At 37.5% G+C, this 24,843-nt stretch overlaps 1 protein-coding gene across 7 annotated transcripts in view; it reads right to left on the reverse strand.

Moving 5' to 3' along the window:
- UTRN (utrophin) overlaps positions 1 to 24,843 on the reverse strand; it is a 366,380-nt gene that overhangs the window by 94,067 nt on the left and 247,470 nt on the right. For all 7 annotated transcript variants that reach the window (XM_069852165.1, XM_069852164.1, XM_069852167.1 and 4 more), the window contains one exon: positions 23,392 to 23,548. In XM_069852165.1, coding sequence (XP_069708266.1) covers positions 23,392 to 23,548 — 157 coding nt within the window. The remainder of the gene's footprint in view (positions 1 to 23,391; positions 23,549 to 24,843) is intronic.

The raw sequence follows: 24,843 nt of genomic DNA on the forward strand, positions 1-24,843 counted from the left end.
AGCCTGACATGAGCTGGCAATGCAAACTCGCAGCCCAGAAGGCCAACCATATCCTGGGCTGCATCAAAAGAAATGTGACTAGCAGGTCAAGTGAGGTGATTCTGCCCCACTACTCCACTCTTGTGAGACCCCACCTGCAGTCCTGTGTTGAGTTCTGGAATCCTCAACATAAGAAGGATATGAAATTGTTAGAATGGGTCCAGAGGAGGGCCACAAAGATTATCAGAGGGCTGGAGCACTTCTGCTATGAGGACAGGCTGAGAGCGTTGGGGTTGTTCAACTTTTTACAAGGGTCTGTAGTGATAGGACAGGGGGTAATGGCTTTAAATTGGAGGTGGGGGCTGGTGGGTAAGATTTAGATTAGACATTAGGAAGAAATTCTTCACAGTGAGGGTGGTGAGGCACTGGAAAAGGTTGTCCAGGGAAGTTGTGGATGTCCCCTCCTTGGAAACATTCAAGGCCAGGTTGGATGGGGTCGTGAGCAGCCTGGTCTAGTGTGAAGTGTCCCTACCCATGGCAGGGGTTCGGAACTGGATGAACTTTAAGATCCCTTCCAACCCAAACAACACTATGATTCTATGTTCTGATATTTGGTGGCAAACAGTGACCAACACTAAACAAGGAAAAGAAGGCAAAGATCAGAGCAGAAAACAAAGAGGAATCTGTTTGCCTCTAGAATAAGTATATAAAGGTTTTAAATTATTTTTTTTAAAACAGAAGAATCTCAACAGATGTTCTGAAGGTTTATTCCATTTGCAAAAAAATGTCTCAAAAAGGGCCAAAGACAAGTGAGAGTCAAAGATTGTGTTTCTCTAAATTGTCTCTCAATTTACCACTTATTACTTGCTGCCTCTATTGCTGTAGTGGCAGTACAAAGTGTCTAAATAGGGCAGCAACTATGAGAGTTCAACATGAGAGCAGACCTGGAATTCACATCCATAGCAAATTCCCTTTTTTGTCTGCATGCACAAGGAAACTAAACTGGCAGGAATAAAAAGTATAGATGTGGGTAAAAGAGAGAACTAGACTATGCATACCAGTGACCTGTTACAAGGAGGTCAATAAATCCTAGCTTACTTAAGACTTTCCCTTTGATTTACCAAAAAAAGACGCTTCAGGCTAGAAAAAGGTTTTTCCTTCACTGAAAGTATTTGTCTCTTGATAATTTCTCTTCCTACCCTGGTCTATGGATAATAGTACGTGGTCATCACTATTTACCAAAAATATCACCCACCTCTGAATATGCATTAATAGATATGTATTACATAAAATAAGCATGTAAAACATTCTTAAATGAAGTGATTCACAGTAGCACAGACAGAGATAAAGGATGGAAAGTATGCTTTATCATCTACTGTCCAGACTTAAAGACATGAAACAGGAAGCTGTTTCTAACACTTTACAAAGAAATTTACTACCTCAAATTGCATCTATGTATTTATGTGGCTTAATTTATTATGTGCCTTAATTAAGTAACTGACTTCCTTCTGAACTTGTTAAAGTAGTTAAAAAATAGTAAGGCTATTGCCTTAATTTTCTTCCAACAGCATTTTAAAATCAGAAAAAGATGCTTTGAAGCCTGTTTGGAAACTTATGCACAATAACCCTGTAGAGACTTTGAAAGGACTCCTTTGTGCACTAGAAAAGAATCCTGTACTACATCGTGATGGCAGAGGTAAGTTTAATTTTCATGCAGATTGCATCAAAAAAGACATTAAAAACCTATTCTTGAATTAAGGAGTACAAGGCTATACTTTTTCTGAAAAGTTAAGATAAAACCTGTTCTTCACACAGTTAATGATTTGCCAAGAAATAACCTCTCTAGTCTTTTCCAAAGGAAACACTTCTGCAGATCCTGCATTCCCTAGGCATGCTACAAGATCTAAATCCAAACAGGGATGAAGGGAGATGCTGCTTAATTAAGCAAAGATTACAAAAAAATGAGGCATAATGATGGTCATTAACATATCTTCCAGCACCAGTAATCTTACATAACTGGATTTCTTATTTCCTAGCCTACTGAAATGAGACTTTGTTATTTGTGTTTCTAGGTCAGTGATAACCAAGTCTTGGATGACCTGTAAAGTTGGAAGGGCTCAACAGAGCGTGGTCTTAGGCACTGGGAAGTTGGAATGCTTGCAGCTACTTTTATTTTATTTTTTTTAAAATATCATTTGGAACTAACTATATTACAAAACAACCCACACTGCGCATCCCTGAGCTGTTGCCGAAGACATTATCTTCAAAACATTTTTTTGGGCTTGTTTTTTTTCTAAATACATATGATAAATGTTCTTAACACAACAGTAATCGAAAAGACGGATCTCAGTATGCTAACACAAATTCCCCACTGAACGAACTACTGAAATCCTCAAAATTATAGCCAATCTTGATTTCTCCAGAAGTCTGTTGTGATGGGTTTGCTACACACTTGGCACATATCCACTGAACTTGCCTTGTTGGGTCTTTTTCCCTTCAAGAAATCAATTTTTTGACTACTGAACTCCTACTTCACATTTCACTGTATCTAGAAAGGGATCTCTTTTTGACAGCTAAGTTTTCTCTCTTATCAATGACAATATTGTACAGGACTGTTAAAGGGACAGCAATCTGTTTTTCTTTTGGTTTTATGTGCCCTAGTTTTCTAGTGGAAAAAAATAAATAAAAGTACCATATAAACAAAGCCTGCTACACTACAATGTTTATTTTCTTCATGCAGCCAGTCACTAAGCTATGTGAGCAAATTTTGGTCTAAAGTCATTGTCATATGACAGCTAAAAAAGGGTATAAGATTCATTAAATTTGATGGCTTGAATAAAACTAAACAAAAGAAGATTTAAACAGGCTTTGTTTACATTATTATGCACATGAAAATATTTTTAACCTTGCTTTGAGGAAAAAAAAACCCTAACTGTTTAACATAAGGATTTAATATATAAATTCATCCAGGTCGCAGCCCAAAGATAGCATAAATGCCTGAGTCAGAGTGCAGAGCTGACAAGTGAGGGAAGCTCACTCTTCAACAGCAGTAATCATCCTGCTGGCAGTGGAACCAATTCAAATGCCTAACTGCTTGTAAACACATATTCAGTTTTACGTCAAAGGACTACAGTGTGCTTTTGGTGAAGGTAAGTGAATCCCACCAACCTTTACTATGGAAACGTGAAAACTGGCCTGAATGAACAGCCTTGAAAGACTAGACTCTCCATCCCTCCTAGACCCGCTCTGAGGAAAGTCATGACTAGGTTTTCATGGCAGAAAAAAAAAAGACCATGCAACTTCTGGCTTGGATTTTTCCTGGAGAAGATCACACAGTTCATACTAAAATGATTAACTGGCAAATTGTGATTGCAACACACACGCTTGTTTTTAACAATTACATCCCTCCATTTTAGATCAGATCCAAATAACAGCACTTCAAAAGTGAAATAGCCTTGATCATTAAGCCAAGGGTTCAAAATAAACCGGAAAGAAAATGCCATCTGGACATCATCTATGCGCTGCACAAATATTTTGAGAGGTTCTTTGTAAGACACAAACATATGTACATACACCTGTAAAACTGTTCACTGTGACCCAGTGAATTATAAAACAGCAATATGCTCAATGAAGCCACATGAGTCCTACAGTTACCACTCTGGAAACACATTTGAGGCCAGAAAGATTGCAAGTGCTCTGCATCACTGATGAAAGATCAGGTTACGCAGTACTTACCTGCTCCTTCAGGAAAGGCACACTTAAGCATCAACCACTATATAAGCAAAACTGAACAGCAATTTGAAACTTCCCATTTTATTCTTGACTACATTAATAGTTTTCGGAATGCCACTGATGAGATATGTTCCCATAAGGACCCAACAACGTAAAACTGAGCAGTTTAACAAATAATGTAGGTTCCAGCCTGTCCTTTCAGGCATTCAGGTATTGTTTTGTCATTTACTAATATCAGCAGACTAGAAAGGTGACAGGTGGTGATGTAGCAATCACGCCAATTATTACACAATTCATATATTTTTACAGTTAGCTGAAAGGGTGAAGTCAGCTAGGGTGAAATCACTTTATACCACCTCTCCTGTCTCAATCACTTCAGTAGGACACTAGAGTCTACTTTTATAAAGGCTTCGCCTTTACAAGTGACTAGATGGCAAAAGCGATTTAAAAATCTGACATGAGATACAACTAACTATGAGACTTCTAACATTAGTGTGTGATCTAGAAACTCTGTATTACACAAAAAAACCCACCTAAATCATAAAGCAAAGTCAACCAAATGGAAACAGTATACAGGAAACCCTAATAGTCTCCTCATTCCTCCATCTTCTTTTTTTCAGCCTCTTGTTTTCAGAAAAATTTGTTGGCTTCCATTGTTACCACAATTGTTCTTATTTTAAAAATACAGGAGTAGAAACTTTTTACTATCCATGAAGTGCACTGAAGAAGTGCCAAAAGAAATAAGAGACTTTCTATGATTTTATGTGAAATATACGAAAATCAATCGTTCCTATCAGAAAAAAGTTTTTGTTTAACGCTGAATATTGGCAGCATATACAAACTGAAGGCATTTTCCTATTTAGAAGAAAACTAAAGTGATTTGATGGTATCTGTGGAATTTGCATGAAAATGAATTGTCAGTAATTTTTAAGGCAATTCTCCATTCTCTAAGTATATGAAATTCTAATAAACTCCACTATCTATGCGACTCTGGGAAAAACACATCATGTATTTTCATGAAGAACCTAATTTCAAATTTTTGAAAGCGCAGTCTCTGAGGATTCTGTAATCCAACGCAAGCATCATGGTCATTCAGGTACATCTCTGATTGACAAAAGGTGGGAATAGATGCAACCTGCTCCAAGAAGTAACTTACTCCGTTTCCTTTTGCCTGTCCCCCCAGTCTCTGCTACTGGCACCTGTCAGAAGCAAGACAACAGCTTATATGAAACCTGGAGACAAGCCAGACCTTGATTATAAGACACGTAAGAACTGGTGCCCAGACAAAGGGGACTGACACAAAGAAATCAGAAAAGTTGCAATGCCATTCTAAATTGTCACCCAATAAAACAACAACCAACCTCACAGGAAAGCATCACCATACAAATCCAAATAAAGCACTGCAGTGAGTCTATTTCAAAAGCATTTCAAGCGATTACACTCTAAAAATCAATCTGCAAGACAGGGCAATATATAATCAAATTTAGGACCCTTCCCTTTCAGATGAAACTGCTTTGTAGAGCTATCTACAGAACAGAAGTTACATTTCTTCCACAGTCCTCATCAAAGTTTTCACTCCTTTGAAGAAGTAAGGGAAATTTGTCTCCACAATGCTATCTCTAATTAGCTTCAAACTGTGAATCTGTGCAGTGGTAGTATATAACAGCATAGCTTTGAACAAGTTTTACTGCTCAGTTACATAAACTCCAACAAATGAGGAGTGTCAAATTTGTGACTCTTCTTTATGGGTAGCAACTGGTATATCTTCTGCTTTTTATATCAGAAAAAAACTCACAGGGAAAGCCAGGGGGGAGGATAAAGAACAAAAAAGGCATTACTTTTTTTTATGCATCCTAAATAGACAATGCCTTCAGCCTGACACAAGACACATAAAACATCTGCTGTATATTAAATGGCTTATTACTTAATTTAGCAAGAGCACTCAGATATTCTATTAGCATTATAACCACACATATCTGCAGTGCCTTGCACTATTTCTCTGCACCATGAAACAGTAACCACCTACCTCTTCAACACAGAGAGAAATTGTCTCCCTGCTTGCAAGCAACACGCAGCCTTGGGTTTGTTTTGCCAGTATTATTACCGAGCAGCCATGAATGGTCAGCATTAACAGGCCATAACATTTTTGCTTCAAATTGAGATGATAATACCATTAACAAGTTGGGTGCAGAATCATTGGTGAGAGAAGTTAAACTCTAAACATTTTGGATGACTCTGATTTCCTCCACATTTCTTCAAATAAACATCAATGAGACAAGACTAACATGTTTGGTCTTGTAAGCTATTTTACTATTAAATGGCACCATTTTACTGCAAAGATCTTGAGAAAGATTTTTAGTAACGGCAGATCAAACTCCAGACACTCAAGAACAACTTCATGGTATGCAGCACTATTAATATTCCTTCAATATATGAAGATAGGATGCATATTGTGAGCATGCCCATGTCTCACCTACAAGAAAAGTTTCCTGTAACACCAGCCTCCCTAGTACAAGTGTACATCAGGCTCCTCACTGATGAACTGCTATCATACAAAAAAAGACAGGCTGTACTACATGACATCATCTATGAATTACAAATAATCAGAAAAGTGAGATCACCGCAAAAAGTCTCAGAAGAACATCTCCTGTCTGACAGTTGCACACAGAGAAGAATACTTCCCTCTGCAGGGGAAAGTACAGGCACCAGAGCCCAGTTGAATGCTAAAGCATTAAAATGCTAGAGGCCAATTGCAATTTGAGATTACCTTTAGTGTTCTTGTTTTGGTTTTTGGGTTTGGCTGTTTATGTATTCATACATGAAGAGGACTGCTACTGGAAATCCTTTCAGAAGCAGAAAACCTGACAAAGCTAATTATTCCTCTTTCTTAGAAACAGTCACTTTGGTTTCTCTTCAGAAGCAAGCAGTCTAGACAGACAACTGAATAATTACTAAACAGTCAACAATCTGTCCTCTACTGATGGATTCTCCTTATGCAGCAGAACACCAGTGTAGAGGAGAGGCAGCAGCAGAACAGCTACACTGGCTCAGAACAGAGGTCCTATCACAAGGACCAGCTGCAGAAGTTATGTCAATCAAATGATGCTCAAAGTAGAGAAAAAAATGACTTAAAATTATCAGAACTAAACCCAGAAAGTCTTCCCTGTCAAACTATAATTCCTTGTCATGCTTGCACCATGACCTGACGGTTTGTGTTACATACTCCGCTCTCCCCAATTTCTTTATCATTTCTCCCTGAGTTATTTTATATCACCAAAGTACACCTCTCCTCCAATCTCTTTCAGCTCTCCACTTTTCTGCTATAGCTTCCTGGTTTTAGAACTATCTGACACAGTCTTACACCACATAGTCGGTTACTGCAATATTATTGCTTATACTGGACCCTTGGTTTCGGTCAGTTCTGCAAAATTTACTGTCTCTGGATCATGCACTAGTGATCCAACATCTGCTCAGTGGGGAAAAATTACTGTAAAACCACCACTACAAAAAATAAGCAGTGTTTGAAATGGGAAACATTCCACTCCACACAATTCTCCAGGCATATCTGGGAGATAAGTAAGAAGGAATACCTTAAGGGCAACAAGACTGTTTCCCTCTGGTTAGTCAGCTCCTTCAGCTCATTCTAGTTACCATCAGAAGTTACAGGAACATGAAAAAGCAGAACTTGACACTTGTGCCATGTTCATATAAGGCAATAGCATTTAAAAAAAAGGGGGGGGGCAAAGAAAAAAGCAAGCTCAAATTGTAACATGTCATGTTCTAAGGAACAGCAGCAATGCAGCAGGTGTCACAACATAGCTGTGGTGGGCTTGGGTTTTTGTTTTGGTTTGTTTGAGGGTTTTTTTGTGGCGTTGGGGGCGTGTGTGTTTGTTTTCAGTGGCAGAGGATGTTCCCTCATCACTAATAACGTGAGAAACATAGCAAAAACTCAGTTGTGAGTTTAGCCCATTGTCAACATCCCGGCTCATCACAACGTGCAAGAGTCTATATTAGTTCTACTTCTATATAGGTTCTACTTCTGCCTCCAAAAACTAATCTCATCCAACACAACATTGCCTAGGCCTTTGCATTCTCAAATAGGTGATGTAACAATGTCTTATAAAAACAACAGAAAACCCAGATAGACCTGCAAGTTAAACTAAGCAGATAAGCAAAATAAAATAAAATAAAAAAATAGCTCCTTTCAGTCAACCCTACCAAGAAGTAGCTAAGATTAAAACATTGCTGGGCATTTGGTATAGATACATTAATAAAAAAAATTGGGTAAATCTACTTGAAAATTGTCACTGTTCTGCAAATTCTTCCAAGTCACAGGGTTGCATCCTTCTGCTACTCAACAGTTTTTGTTTGATTTCAATTTAACTTGTGGGTTTTTTCAGTACAAAAAAGACTGAAATTCAAATAATCCAGAGAAAGGTCTTCAAAATATCCATGTATACAAAAAAGAAATCTTTGCCTTATTTTCTCCATCACAAGTTCTAATAGTAGCTGTCAACATAAACCATATTTGTTGGTTAAAAAAAAAAATTCTAATAGAATGATTAATTGTAATTTGTGAAAAAAAAAAAAAGGCCCTAGTGAACCTTACTGCAAATGTTGTCATTAACCTTTCTTTTGGAGGACTACAAAGTGGTTTTCTTTTTTGGCTGAGAAGTAATTTAACTGGCACTAATTTGGGATCAATTAATGAAAGAGACTGGTACTTAAAAGCATACTTCCATGAAGCAAGGCACATTAAAGTTAACTCAGCTCCACAAATACTTTCCCACAGAAAGTGGTCATACGAAAACACAAAAGTTATTTATGTTCATTCACTTTATTTCCTTTCTCTGCTTTCTCTCTTTTGTTTGTCTAGTATGAAAAACATTTTTCTTTGGTTGGTATTTTGAAGCTCTTCAGGTAAAAAACTGGAATACTTCACATGTAGTAAATACAGCATCTATTAAACACGATTTCTTTTTTCTTTAGGAACTACAAATTTGAAACTATAAGCAACTTCTCTTCATGCAGCAAAAAAATGCATACAATCAAATTGTTATTTTTAGTCCTCAGCACTCAGAAGCAAGCTGTATGCCATGGCAAAGTTATCAGGTAAAAGTATGGAAAGAAAGAGACACAGAAAGTGAAATGTGAAGGTGTAAATAGTAACACTGAGAATCAACACATGCCATGTTTTAATCCAAAAACTAGACTTGGACTGGATGCCATTAAGAGTAACAAAAAATATTCAGACATACCTATAACAGTAGTTCTCAGAAATATAAATATCTGTTTGAAGCCACTTAAAAAATGAAAACTTGCAAACAAGCAGATACCTATGCACTGGTCCCTTACCTCAGAAACCCTTAATGAAAACTGTACACTATAAATACATATTTTAAAAACAGTAAAATAATTTCACTTTAGTTCATTTATATTGTATTTTGCAATGGGGTGCTCTAGCTTCAGTGTTGTGCCTCAGGAAAAAAGTCATTCCTTTGTTAGAAACCTCTTCACATTCATCTACAATTATAATCAAAATGTGGTAAGCATGTTTATTAGACATATCTACACATATATATATATATTCTTAAACCAGACACATCTACACATCATCTTAGTACCCAAACATTTTCCAGAATAGCATTAAACAGTGATTCACGTCTCCCCTTCATTTGTTCTTTCATTTTCTTTCCAGTAAGAGAAGTACTTCGTTTTTACAAAGTACACGGGGTTTTGTTCATTTTACATACTGTTCTGTGTTTACCACCTGCCATTCCTACATGTAAGTTTAGCAGCCAGAAATGTGAGAAGGAATAATCTGCATGCTCATACAGAAGAGTATAAGATCACCAGAAAATCATCCCAGGTGAGGCTAACCTATCGAAAATGAGTAATTTCAACCAAACATGACTGTCTTGTAACTTCAGACTCCTCAGAGCGTTTCTCTGCCTGTACACATCACGTCTTGCCTGTTCAGCTCTGTCCACTGCATCTGAGCTCTGAGTAGCACAAATACAGCATGACAGAGAAAAACATTGACTGCTTGCACATCACTGGTGTTGGAGAACCTTCTACATGGTCACTTCCCATACTACCTTCATGCAGACAGCAAGCACCACTGCAGAATGAATTGATCTTTACAGAACAGAAACAAAACTACATGTTGAGGCACAGTTTTCAAGAAAGTCTAGCACACAATGAAGCACCTCTACCAATGCTCACAGAAGAGTAGATGTAGCATGGTTTATGACTTCTCCTTAATAAGCAGTGTGGGTTGGACTTGAATATTTATTATTGCAAATAGTTCATCTTCTAGCTTAGTTTCTCAGTGAAGTCCTTTGACGTGGACAACTGGATATAAATCAGGTATACACAGCTCTACAAGAACCTTTTCAGCTAGCTTATATTTGTATATGTCCAGCACTGATCATTTTGTCATTAACAAAGCAATAATTTCATTTAAAGTACAAACACTATTAAGGATGTAAACAGAGTTAATCAAAGTCATGGTGTTATGATAGCTTTGCTGCAGTGACAATGGCAGCCTAGTCAAAAACGTGTGTACTCTTCCTCCCTCAACATCCTTCATACTCCAAATTACTAATATCATACTAACACAAAAAATGGGAAAAAATGTTCTATTTACTTTCTTCCTTCATTATTCAGAGAACAAGCCAAACAACACATCCATAACATGGAACGGGTGAAAATCACTGTAGATTTTCAATTTTCTATTTACTGTTTGCCTCATAGGCATTAAAGATGTGCTTATTCTAAAATATTCCTTTACAAGTCCAGGAAATATAATGAAACTGTTACGCTATATCACTGAATGTGGCACTAAAATGAGGAAAGATGAAGCATCAGTGCCATAAAGGAAGCTCCTGGCTTTTGTTAGGGAACAAACAAAAAAATCCTAGTACTTATACGAACCTGGGTTTGAGTACTTCCGAGTGCCTCATTCTTAGCTCTCCGCAACTGGGACTTCACCTAACTCAGACCTGGGAACATGAATTTCAAATTTTGCATGGCATTCACACTCATTCTCATATCCAAAAAAAAATGAACTAAATAGAGAATATCTAATCAGAACAAAGCAATGCAGTGTGAATGGACCCAAGCTTGTGTATGCTGCAAGAGCACTATATCTGCTGACAGCTAGATCTCTACACGGGCTAATTTCTCTTTCTGAAAAACTGATTCGTTAGTAGCACAGGTATCTCTGCTGCACTGCTGGACAGACAAGACCTATCTGTTATGTATGAAAGGAAAAACAGAAATAGTTTGATCATCAGGAACTCACAAAGAGCTAATAAAGATAGTCTTCTTAAACACTCCTCAGCAAGAGAAAATACTTCTGCCTGTAAGATGCTGTTCCCTCTTCCGTCTGGGTTCAGGACCTCTCAACTTTTTAAAATCTCAGCAGCATGGAGCTTTACAGATTTGCCCTGCCACTAGAAATCTATCTGCTTTTCAGTGCTTCCTATGCCTCTTATTCCCTCCCTGGGGAAGAAGCCTGATGGTATGGCTACTCTAGCTCTGGGAACAGCCACAGGAGCAAAGCAGAACATGTAGATGCTGATCAAGCTTTACATGAAACTACTTTATAAGTATGACTTCGTAAAATTTCTAGAAGCCTCCCAAGGCTTCACATACCGAATTGGATCCTTTCAGCTCAATCCACAAGGGTAGTGCCAGGAACAGAAGCAGTGTGTGGATGTGGACAAGACCCTCACACACAGAGAAGGGGCAACCTTGGCCTCTTGGCCAAACCTAAAGAACTCATATTTGTCTGAAGGAGAAGCTGCACTTGACATTTCTTAAGTGGACATTAAGCAGTGCTGACTAACGGACAGCTGTCAAACCTCAGGGACACCAGGAAAGGGAAAACACGCCAAAACACACAAAGAACATGATTATGTATTTTTCGATCTTGGCTTCCAGTAATATAAAAAGCATGCCTTTAAATTAAATCAATTCAGACCCAAACACAACTTTAAGCTCCCTTAGCAAAGATATTATAAGCATATTTATTACTCTAAGAGTAGAGGTCCATATAACAGATTTTATACCATATGTGACTATTAGCTTTTTGTTTTTCTCCCTCCTCCCTCACTTTTTATTACTTCCAGACTTTATTATAATTTGTAAATACAGCCTTATATTTACAAGCAAGTCTACAGTTTTAATACATTCCAGTTTGTGCCACTCAAGGCACGTTTTGGAAAAAAACCCAACCAAATCCCACATACTTTTACAATTTCCCCTCCTGCTACCTACACAGAATTCACACTAGCCTCTTTCAGTTTTTTCTTTCTTCCAATAGCTCGAAAAAAACCCAAACAAAACCATCATCACGCTTTACAATATCAAAGAAGAAAACCAAAATTAAAATAGTATTTTCTGTCAACTTCACAGCATCTTTTGACAAGCAACCAAGCATCTGTTCTGCCAGTTACATTTTTTGTCTCAATTTTGAAAACATTAGCAGTTTGGGGCCATATTCTCTGTCAAAAGCATAACAGACAAATTTTAAAATATTGAAATAGAACTCAATCTTTATGATGAATATATACATCTGTGTATTTAACTAGAAAAATATGTAGGCTTCTATGTACGTTAAAGTGCTGTTGAAAATAAATCAACAGATCAATAGCACTCTGTGTAACCAATCTAAGAACTGTCTGGTTTTATGACTCAGGCCTAGAAACTTCCTAAATCCTCACAATTAGAAGAAATATATATCATCCCAAGTTTTCATTAATTTCTATTCATACCAAAAAGCTGTCGAGATTACTAAGCACTTAGCTCTAGAAAAAGCCTAATAAACTTACAAGATACTACTTCTCAGATACAATACTTAGGTTACAACTGTTCAGCATTACTTTTTAATCCAATTTAGAGCATTCTGAGACACTACTGCAGCAGAGAAAAAGGGGTTAACAGGAGTCTACTTTTTAGTCAAAGCCTGGGAACTCATTTCTATATCAAGGCACTGAAAGCATCTATCCCCAGTGTGATGGTGCATGCTACCCACAGCACTGATGTCAGTGTGAAGCACTGTATAGTACTTATCTGCTTCAGAGCTCTAGATGGAAAATCATGCACAGAGAATGTACACGGCACAACTGTTAGACATCATCGATAATTAGAAATGAAGCTCTCCCATCCCTTGCATTTATTTGATGCCAAAATATTTTCACATCAGTCTTCCTACTTTTATTTCACAGCATCAAAAGGTTATATTTTTAGCATTTTGTTCAGGCGGAAGGTTGCTTCCCTGGCTTGAATCTGACCCCTTTGAGGTTGTGAATGCTTTCAAGTACATCTAGCCTATCTCTCTGAAGGAGGTTCATCACACAAAAAGGAGATGGAACTGCAAAAGGAAAATGTACAAATTGCTATTACTTTAAAAGGCAACCAAAACCCAGACTTCATGTCAGGTTGATTCCAAGATGAATGAATATAAACTGTAAAAAACCTAGAGCAAGGAGGGGGAAGAAAACTTTAGAAGATGACCTGAAGTAATATTTAACAGAAAAAAATGATGTATTTGTCCCAGTAATTTCTTTAAAACTCTCATTTACTATTCTCTCTTCAATTACTTCTAATTCTAAATTCTTCCTCACCTGTTTCACTCACTTAATGAAAAATGTACCATTAAAAGTAATGATTTGATTCAATCACTGAAGTCTCTGTTGGTATCAAAAATTTTAATTTAAACCCAAGTGAATCACACGTTTATAACCATATGCATTTTTTAATGACTGTTTGTAAAATCATAAGCATAGTCCTTTCATTAATCAAGAGATTTAACTTTAGATTTTAGAAATCCTTCAAGCATCTGAGTTGCAAAACAGTTGCTTTGAGGGAGCTGTGGGGTTTTTTAATCCATTGTATTATCTATATTAGGACTTCTAAACTAAAAAAACCTTAGTAATACAGAAGAAATTTATAAAACTCAATCCAATATCAAACCAAAGTGAAAATAAATACATCAGAACATTTGCTTAATGATCTATGGCTTTAATTTACTACTGTCCCTTTCCCTCCATTTAAACATTCATTTAACAAGAAAGGTCAAAAAGACAAAAAATATACTGTAAAATAAATAAGTTACTAGTGTCAGCATATTACATTCTTTGAGAATTCTCTTTCGCTGCAGGCTATGGCCTCAACATTGGCTACAAGTCCAGCAGAACTATGCAGCTTCCAAAATCTGCCCTTCAAGCTTGTCCTGCAGAGAAACAGGGTATAGGGATACCCAAACAACAGCCAGCTATCATTAACATAGTAGTACCATGGCACTTCTGACAATCAAAAACTAGAGTGAAGGCTGATCTTCATTCACTGCAGGACCAGAAGAGGCTGCTCATGTCACAGAAGTTACTCCAAGTATATTCTCTCTTTGGCAGAGCGGGCTACAAGGCTTCAGAGCCAGTTAATATAAAGCGCTAGCAATTGCTTCACCACCAGCCTGCACAATATTACATCACCACTAAATAACAAGATAGAGAGAACCTTTGAGAAATCTTTGCTCTTGTACTGGATGCTTTTAAAAAGTCCTCACACATTATAGGAGAGTAAATTATAAGATGAGCAACCAAGAATATAAAATAGCTTTTTAGTAATAAATGTGTGATTGTGCAGACACTGTTGCACTCCTTCCAGAAAAGGGTGCCTAAGAAACACCCCTAAACCAAAACACAAAACAAGAAATCCCCAAACCCCACAAGGAAGTAACAGCCACCTCACATAGCAAATACTTTGTATGTAAATTACAGCACGCTCAACAGATTTCAGTAAACTATTGATTAAAACAGTGATGTCAATAACTATATGAAGGATGATTGCAGACATCGCAGACCTATCAGGCACTGCAGTATATAGAGGAATTGTACTTAATACTTCATTATTCATAGTAAGAGTACCCCGAGCCTTCCATTGTGGACAACCACTGATGATACTTCATGTGATGCTAGAAAAGGCCTCAAGATGAGGAATCAGGTTCCAAATCTGATTAAAAGCAAAAAACCAATCTTTTCCCTATAACAGCTAAACCATCTGGATAAAGCTGTAAGTAGCACATAAGACATCTAGCAGGTGAAAGTGTAGGAGTGGAATCCTGAACCCAGTGTGACACCTTTCTGAAGCACAACGCTGAACTTAATTTGAAGGAAACTTGTGTTAGCACAAACAAAGCCTCCAGCAGCTTTCTTAACAAGAAAGCTTCAAATCTTTAGGCACCATTTTATGTTTGGCTGCTACAGCTGAAAGACCAGAACTTTGGAAAACACAGCTGCTTCTAGTAACTTTCCTAACAGTTTCCCAGCACCTCGGACCACCAAGGATGAGAGAAATTCACTGAAACTCAGATCAGAAGATATAGTTGTACATAACTTTCTAGAAATACCCAATAACCGAGTTCTTGTTAAAAAAAACAAAAACAAAAAACAAAAACAAAACCCACAAAACCAAACCAAACCCAAAACACCTCCTGCAAAGTTACCTTGTCCATTAAACCAATACTTATCTTTTCATTTTTTCTGCATTCTAAAAAAGCATCAGAACAAAAATGGGAAAACTAACAAAAATATGAGACATAACAGAATCTTATTCCCTCCCTTATTTTGAACATACATTTCAAAGCCTAGCCTTTAATCTCAGGAATCTGCATGAAAACAGGAGTGGGCGGCTGCCATGGAAACACAATTTTTCCAATTTATTGCTGATGTTCCTAGGGTGGATTACTGGCTGTAATAACATGGGATTGAGGATCCAATAGTTCAGGAGTTAACTGGAATAAATATTCTTCTCCCCTAAACAGCCTGCCAGCAGCAACAAGAAGCAGAATCTAGACTGAGACATCCTTAACAGAAAATATAACGGATTCTTAGCCAGTCCATGACTGCAAATGCAGACAAAGCTTTAAAACAATTTTAAAGTGGCAGCAGGCTCTCTCTCACTGCATACTTAAGAACATGGAAATTATCAAGAAGCAATACTCCCATTCAGTTTTCTCCAAAACAATACTGCAGAGGGGACTCAGCTCTTTGAGGACATATGAAGGAAGAGGATAAAACTTTCCAGACCTGCACAAAATTCATATAGAAAAGTGTCAGTTAGGTTCTTAAAAGATTTGGAGTAATCCCTGCAAGCTTCATTCTACACCATGAATGACAAGTGAACAGCTTTTCTAAATTCAGTATGTTTCTTCTTACTGGTCCAATGTATCCAAACAGATCACAAAGAAAGCGAAGAGACCTGAGAAGATTCTATGATTACACAGGAAGTATCTCAAACTGGTTTCAGAATGAGAAAGGACAAATAGTTTTCAGATCTACCTAACACAAGCTATGAAAGCTCCTTAAAAAAAACCATGGCAATGGCCACTGTATTATTTATTGTGGCTCTCTAGCAGTACTTGCAGTTGGAAAAACAGATTCGCTGCTGTGTTAGGGGACTTTTCCTGGCTTTCTGTCTCTGGAAAAACAGACCTCAGTAAAAAAATATTTTCATTCAGAGAAATGCCTGTTCTCATTTCCTTGTACCAATCCATTTCTGTGATCCAGAGTGGGAGCTCTGTTGATGTACCACCCTTAGGTTTCAGCTAATAACCAGCATTTTTTAATGCAATTGAAACACCATCTGACCTTAAAGCATACACTAGATAATAATCCCTATACACTTTTTTGAGCAGTTACAGCTTAGGAAAAAGGTGTTGGGAGTTTTGCTGAAAGGGTTCTGAAATAATTTGCTCAAACTGTACCTACAACAACAAAAAAGTGCCAATAAAATGTTGAGCATCATGGCAAAGGATAAGACAAAAAGCTATTGTTTTCTAACACAGTAAAACATTGATTCAACTTCATCCTCTGTATTACATGCAATACTAGTCACGATGCCTCCATAAGGATATAGTTGAGTCTGAAGAGCACAGAGGCGAACAGAAGTAGTTAAGAGAACACAGTTAATTGTCATATTGGTAGAGACTGAAAATAAGTCACCAATACATTTGTGTTTCATCACTTTCACTGGCTATGCACATGGCTCACCCCTGAAGGTCAGGCCACAGCCACTCATGATCTTCCAGCTGAAGACACAGGAGTGGAAACAGATGGTCTGGTATATCCTAGTGCATCAAAATGTTCTGAGATTTCATTGGTAGTAGATTGGCTACTACTAATAATGATGGAAGCAGAGTGGTCTTTTGGGACGTAAGACAAGAAGCACCAGACTTATTGCACCCTTTTAAGGAACAGGGAGAAATCATTGCGCTGTTTCTGCAACAAAAGCCTGACTACTGTCACACGTTTCCCTCCATAGCAATGTTGGAACACCGTCTTGGATATTTGAGGCTAACTATAAACCTTCAAGAAGAACAGGCTTTATTCAGTGGTTTAAAAACAGAACCACTGAGGTCTTAAAAGTTTATATAGGAGTCTTTCATCGTAAAAAAAGACACTGGATCCTCAGAAAAGAGCAACATGAGATGCATATACTGATAAATACTTGTATGGAAATGACAGTATTAAAGAGGCAAGCCCACAGAAATATTTTATTGTACTGAAAAAGTGCTTATCAACGGGTTTTTTTTTTCACAGTAAGACAACCAGCTTTACTTTGCATTCGTGACAGAATATTTTGTTCTTTCACAGTTCAGTTATTTACTAAGTACTGCTCCACCACAAATTTCCTGACTTAATAGAAGACAACCACACTTCCGGGAACAAGCTGAAATACAGCGAAAAGTAACTTTTTTTTTGTCAAAGTTATAAATACACTGCATCGACATTCTAATTTTACACCTCATCCCTTGTGCCATGCTTTTGTTTACACATCATTGTTTCAGAGAAATAGCCCAGGAAAGCAGTGTAATACACACCTGAATCATTCATGTAACACAAATCAGTTTGAGTAAATCCTCAGCAAGGAATCAGCTTTAAGTCAGATATGTCTCTACTCGAGAGCCTCCATTCAACTTCAGGCATGAACTACACTCTTCCTTTCCTATAACAAAACATCCCCACCCACAATTTCCACCTCTTCCTCCCAAACACACCTCAAAGAATGACGAGTCACAGTTAAAGCTTCATGACTTATACTGTCCCTGTACAGAACAAGTTCTTTGTATAGTACAATCTCTCTCTTTCACCAATGTTCAGGATTCTCAAATATGCAGAGCGCTTAAAAATTCAAGAGTCCTGAAAAAAACTGCTATCCATTACAAGTTTCCTTAAGGAGCTCTCAAACCATTCAGTAATGCTGATTGACTAGTGGGGAGGCTACTCCCTCTCTTGAAAGAGCATATAGTTTTTTGAGAAGACACCCTTACTGCAAAGAGCCACTTCACAGCAGCGTGGTACAGATTGCTCAAGATCCTACTTCAATCACACCCTTGTCCATCAGATCAGGTAGCATTTCTTCCTCTAACCAACAAACTATTGATTCTCTCCTACCAACTACAGACTGTTGAATTCTCCTTTCACACCCTCTCACAGCTCGCTTCCCAATCAAAATTAATATTTCTGCAATGTAGCTGACCACCTCTTCTTAGCACAGATTTTCTGCATGCTTCATATCTTAGGTGATGAGATGTTTAACAAATTAATTTCTAGACTGCAATTAAGACCAGGGACTAGGCCAGCACTGACACCATAATACTCATCTTTTGATTCTTAGAGTTAATTTCTAATGTGGAAGCAGATTCTAACATTGAAAAAAAGGAAAATCTAAGAAAAACAAATCTAGAATAATTAAGTAGGAATTAATGTAGGAATAAGCCCATTGTCTGAAGCCAGGCTGGCTCACCAAACTGCACAGAGAACTTAAGGCCAGAAAAATGTATTCTCCTCATGGACTTTTCCTGCTGGTAAAGAGAACAATGGAATTAAATGTACCATGAAGGGATAACAAGTAGAAAGCAGTTTACATTTGGCTGTACTAACATTTTTGAAAAAATGGCAGTAGATAAGTAAAATAGAAAAGTTCTTGGAACTTCCAGCATTTCATTACATTAACAAACCATAGACAGTAACCCCCAAAAGTCTGAAGTATCTGAAACATTAATGACTCATCCACAGACATAAAATTACCAATCAAACATTCACAGGTCCTTGGTCAATTTATTCTGAGCTCAAATGGACTAAGTTAAGCAACTCTGTGATTCAAGATTCATGCATTATTTAGCATTAGCTACACATTCGTTCATTTATGCAGACAGATGCCAACGGGATTTATGTGAGAGGATACCCATTTCTGCTTAATTTGAAACGTCCTGTTCTCTCTCTGAAAGCTAAACCACAGTGATTTATATCATTTAGGCAGTTTTTGTATTTTAGCAAAAGCACACTTTCAAAAAGCTACAGTCAGGAACCCTTCCAGTGGAAAAGTGAGATACAAAGGTCTCAGCACATCTCCAGAGAACAAGGTGTCAACAGCTGCATCCCTTCCTCTTGTACACAGGTGTGACTCTAGATATTTCCGTATGCACAAAACCAGCCCACTGATTTTTCACACTTTTTGTAGGGGAATTTTGGCAGAATAAAATATGCACATAAGGCTGGCATTACGGGTGGGGGGTTAGGAGGGTGGCATTTTTGGTGGTGTTGGAGATCTATGCAGCTGATAAAAATTTGCATGACGTTTTAAAATCCTAAATGAATATTCGTAAGTAAGACTGGGAAAGAACCATATGTAAGGGAAAACCTGAGCTGGTAAGGACAGGCAACAGTGAGATAATGGAATTACAGAAAAAACACAGGCAAACTCTGAAAAGGAAGCTGCCTTCACTTTCTTCTCCATATAAGCCATTCCCTGTGTGAGTACTTTTGCAGATGAGTTTTCTGCACTTCAGAGTGTGACTGTAGCCTCAGCTATAGGTACACTTCATACCGCTGACTTTTTAACTTAGGTACTTTTAAACTTTCTCTCAGCAGCCCAAAGCATTTATGAATTTTCCGGTATTCTTGGGACTGCCACCATAGCCCATTCATGAAAACAAAGAAATTTTGAGAATAATTTAAATAGGAAATTCGTGCTCCCATACTCCTGTCTTGCAGGAGGCATGGCAAGGGGAATCTTTAGGCCCAACTCAACACCTATACAAGATGTGCTCATTGCTTAACTGCACTTAGCACTTAGTATAAGACTATGAAGTACTACAGTTTGCCTGGACAACACAAAAATCAGTCCAAAATGTACAAATATTTGCTAAATCATGAAAGAATTCTGTTAATCTGTAAAATACAGGCTAAATCTGTAGCCCTGATTCAGGTGACTGACATACCTGTGGGCAATGTTTGATTTTAAAGCACAGAAGGCTGACTTTTAGAACCAAAACAAGTTTAAAAATAAAACTGCAAACCATTTATTTCCTCCTGTCTAAATAGAACTCAGTGGCACACAAACAATGTGAGCTAACCCAAACTGTCTCTATCTAGCACAGCTGAAGCCAAGCACCGAGTGGAGGAAATACTAAGAGAAGGAGCTATAAAAATTATTATCATTAAGTGCTATAAAATTATTGCCATTAAGAGCTATAAAATTATTGCCATTAAGAGCTATAAAATTATTGCCATTAAGAGCTATAAAATCATTGCCATTAAGCTGAAGCAAACAAGGCATCATTTCATGTATATGAGGAGGAAAAAAGGAGGTTAACAACGAGAACGTTTACTGAATAACTGGAGGCAAAAAGCAATGCTAAGATAAGAAGAACCGAGGACCCAGGAAGATGAAGAGCAAGAAATGAGACTATCATGGGCATATATTTTGCAGAGCAGAGCCACTATTTCACCACTTACATTTTGAAGTACTAGCAAGGACAAGATCAGGTAGGCAAGCTGGAAGTAAGAGCAAAGGGATCACAGAGATGTGGAGATGCAGAGAGGTATTAACTGCTCAATTTGCATAAGGACATTTTCAAAGCAACATGCAGATGTGAAACTAAAGGAAAGAGGAGAGCAGAGACACTCAATCCTTGCTCAGGGAGGTCTGGGGAGACCCTTTTCAAAGCCAGCTGATGTGGGGCTGCAGAACCTCAACATGGGATCATAAAAAAGTGGTTCATTACAAATTTTCCAAATAACAGAAAATGCTTAGAAGGTTTAACATTTGAAAAAAATGTGGGCAAAGAAGCATTTAAGGAAGTACCAGGACAGTCAGTGATGAGAATAAAGTGAGTACTATTGGTAGTAAAAGAAATCAAGTCACATGTCTGCAATATTTATCTGATACAGTTGCACCTCGAATCTTGATTGAAAGCTTTCAGGTTCACACAGGATAAATATTCTAAAAGGAACACCTTAAATGCAAAGCAAGTGACACCAGCCAGTAATATGTCCACAAGGCACAGAGTGACTGACAGAGTGGACCTACATAAAGTTATGTTATGAGCAATCTGCCAAAAGCGTAGATTTGCCACAAGATTTTGAAAAGAGTTGGGGGACTGGGGGGGCAGGCAGGCAAGGAATCATCACAGGCATGAAAGTCGTGTCCCTCAACCAAGGGCATCTTTATTCAATTTCCTAAACACACCAATAAATCACTTAATGACGCTGAGGAAGCAAAAGAAGGACCTCCCATGGGTTTTGGATTCGATATTTTTTTTTTTAACTTTTCTCCAGTTTTAACTTTCTATCTAAAAAAGCACTTTTCAGCTTGATGTAGCTTATTAGTAAACTGCAGCTTCAGGAAGGAATGAATAGTTCATGCTAAGAAACACCACTAAAGCACTGCATGGACAATCAAACCAATGGACAACTGCAGTCCAGCTCCCCTTCTCTGGCAATGACTAATAAACAACACTTCCATAGAAAGTGAACTTCCACATGCCAGTAACTTGTTTGGTATGACACAGTATCATCACATGATACATAGGAATCTCTCGGTTCCCACCAAAATAATTAGAAAATAATCATCCAGTCATCGCATAAAATATTTGCCATTGAATACTGTGTTCTTGTTTGCATAGGTGTACAAAAAACAGTGATGCACAGAGCCACTTTAACTTTGTGCTGTTGTATACAATTAATACAGTTCATATTGAATACTAGATTGGGACACCTATATCAAATACCCAGTGATATTGCAAGAATATTGCCTTTTAGAAAAATGAAACAATAACCTCTAAAAGCTCCTGAATGCACATTAGAGTCTTAACCTCAACACGTAACAAAATATCAGTTATTCCTTAAACATAAGGGCAAGGATTAAACAACCCAAAAGCAATCTCTCCTTCACAATGCTGCAGTTCACCAGTGACCCAAATGAGTCATACAGCATCACTTCTCTCAAATTTTTCTACTTTGGAATGATGTATAAAACCCTATCATTTTATAAATTGTTTTGAGATCTTCAAATAAGAGGCACTGGCAGTATTACAGTATATGCATGATAATAACAAATAAACTAGCATGAGACACAAATAAGCCCCTGATAAATGACCTGTAGAGATCTATCATCTCCCACTGACCTCCTTCAAAACATATTTGGATCTGCTCCAGCTTTTTATTGCTTTTTGGCATTAGTAATCCACCATTTGATCATTTTAAAATATTCACAGCAGACTTTCCTGCAGAGCAAGGTGTTTTAAGTGGATAAGAATAGGAAGAGATGAACTCTCAAGAACCAAAGATCCTGAATTTATTTTAATAACTTTACTTAAAAAAAAAATTAAAGAGAAAACTCTGCAGATTTCTTTAAGCTCTTCTAGTTTAGAGTTAAGTCTCAAAAGTGCTGCTCGTGTCAGCTACTTTTCCTGTAGTTCCTCACAGTATTCTAAATCAGTATTTCTATATTACTAAGTATTTTGTCAAATTCACTTTCTCCCCTGACTAAACATCACAGCAGAAAAGACATCAGTGTTGTGGTGGCAGAGGGGAACACAGTTGTGATGCACTTAGCTCTAAAGCTGCATTGGTCTATTTCCTTGTATACACCATGCAGAAGAATAAATACGATGACAAGATGGAACAAGCTTTACAAGGATGAATTTGTCCAACAGCAAATACTTCCTGACCAGTAACGAAGCTGGAGCTGGTGAGACACATTCTACAGGAATGAAGATATGTTTTACATGCAATAGAGCTTTTTATTATCTAAAAATACTTAGGAATCACTACCTGATTACATACAAAAGCAGAAAAGAACTAGCAAAACTAAATAGCTGGAATAGCATGTTATAGTTACAACAGTACAAGGCATAGGTATGTTTTAGTTCTCAAAAACTCTTTTGAGTCATCTTTCCAGTATAAATCTGTATGGGGTGGAGGGCTGCTTTTACTGGTCAATTTAGTAACCTGTAGAAAGCTACTTACATCATTTTACTGAATTTACATTCAGCATTGCTTTCACAATTATTATCCAGTTCTTACTTTTGTATGCCTTCCTTAACTTAAGGAGTAAAATAGTAGTTTTACCTGCTAGGAAAATCCCAAGTATCACAAAACGTTAAAAACGTTTGGACTAAACATATCTATGAAAACTTTTAAATGAAATTTTATTCAGAGTATCTGAGTTGTGCTTTACTGGGCAAGGTGGGGAAGCAAAAAGGGGTGGAGACCTAGAGCTTTTTTCTAGAAATTAGGAAGTGTTCATCATTTCTCCTGCACTCAAGTTTTCATTATTCTATTATTGACAGTAGCACATTAACCTAATAAAACTTAAGCAACTTACTTTGCAGTGGTCATATTGTTGCTGTAAGGTTGGAACATCCCCTCCAATGGGCATTTGCTTTTTTAGTTCTTCATCTTTTGCATTCAGCCATCTGATTAACTCTTCCAGCGATGTCAGCAATCTATTCCATTTCTCTGCACTGGCCTCCAGGTGAGTCCTGTGAAACATTAAAGCATCTTTAAAGCTTCGAATAGCAAAACCAGCACGGGAATACAGTAAGCATAAAATTTCTCCACCATTAAGATAGGAACGTTTCAAGAGTTTAACTGCAAAGCAACCTTGCCTTGAAAAAGAAAAACATTTTGTACAACAAATCAAAACAATGAAGGAAGAGATTATTTGTTATAAATTACTAACCTAATATATACTTGAATATTACGTATGTTTTTTGGTGATTTTAGAAGAAAAAAATAGAATTAGCTTGAATAATAACTTTTAGCTAGCCTGTGCCCAGAAACTTATGCTTACATAAGGAATTTTAACAAGGCTGCAGTTAGAAATAATGGGAAAGAATGTGACTGCATCTAATTAAGCCATACAACTAGGGCTAGTGCAATGATAAGAGAAAGAAGAACCAGCTAGTACCAGATGCAATGTTGAAAAGACGTCCAAGGAGCTTAAGAGCACTCACAAGAAGGAAAGTTGAAAAGTTCAGCTGTGAGGAAGACCTACGGCCTGCATCCAGAGACCCCCTGAAGAAGACCTCCAGAGGGCAAAGCGCATGCGCCAAGGGGAGGAAACTTACATAAATAAATTCCAAGAATTGATTATAATAGACACACCTGTTCCAGGAAAAGTGATGAATATGTATGCTTTGACTGTATACAGCCCTTGTGAATTACACTGGAAGTTGCATGCACATTAGGTGGAGCTATCTCCTGCATGCCCAACGTCGCATGAAAGAATACCTTACTTCGTAATCAATTTGGCATTGATTATTGAGTCTGGCTTTTCACAGCATCAATAAGCAAAGAAAAATTGGAGGAACACAGAAAAATATGTACCTGATGCCTTAACTTATCTAAAATCTTGAACATTGCATGTTTGAGCAATGTAAAGAAATGCTGTGTTTTGCTGTGACTCCACCAACACAGTGCACAAATCACAAGCATCATTTTATGAGCTAAAGCACTGCAAAACTGAACTCTTGAATGCCAAAACATTGACTCTCCAGGAGTGAAAGCAACAAGTTCTCTCAGCAGTGATCAACAGCAAACTGCCTGTGCTGCTGAAAATCTCAGTGACCTAGATTATTTAATACATCATCTTTAGTCAGTGGTGATTACTAGAGAATTAACACAATTACTCTGTCCCTCAGTTTAACTGGCAAACCCTCCAGATTCCACAATACCCTTTCTATCTCTTCCAAAATACCTTGATTTGATGGCTTCTCCCTGCAGTGCCTACACAGCTGCAGTCGTTCTATGTTATAAATTCATTTAAGACCAGCAT

This window comes from Phaenicophaeus curvirostris, chromosome 2 (assembly GCF_032191515.1).
Source record: "Phaenicophaeus curvirostris isolate KB17595 chromosome 2, BPBGC_Pcur_1.0, whole genome shotgun sequence".
NCBI classification, from domain to species: Eukaryota; Metazoa; Chordata; class Aves; order Cuculiformes; family Cuculidae; genus Phaenicophaeus; species Phaenicophaeus curvirostris.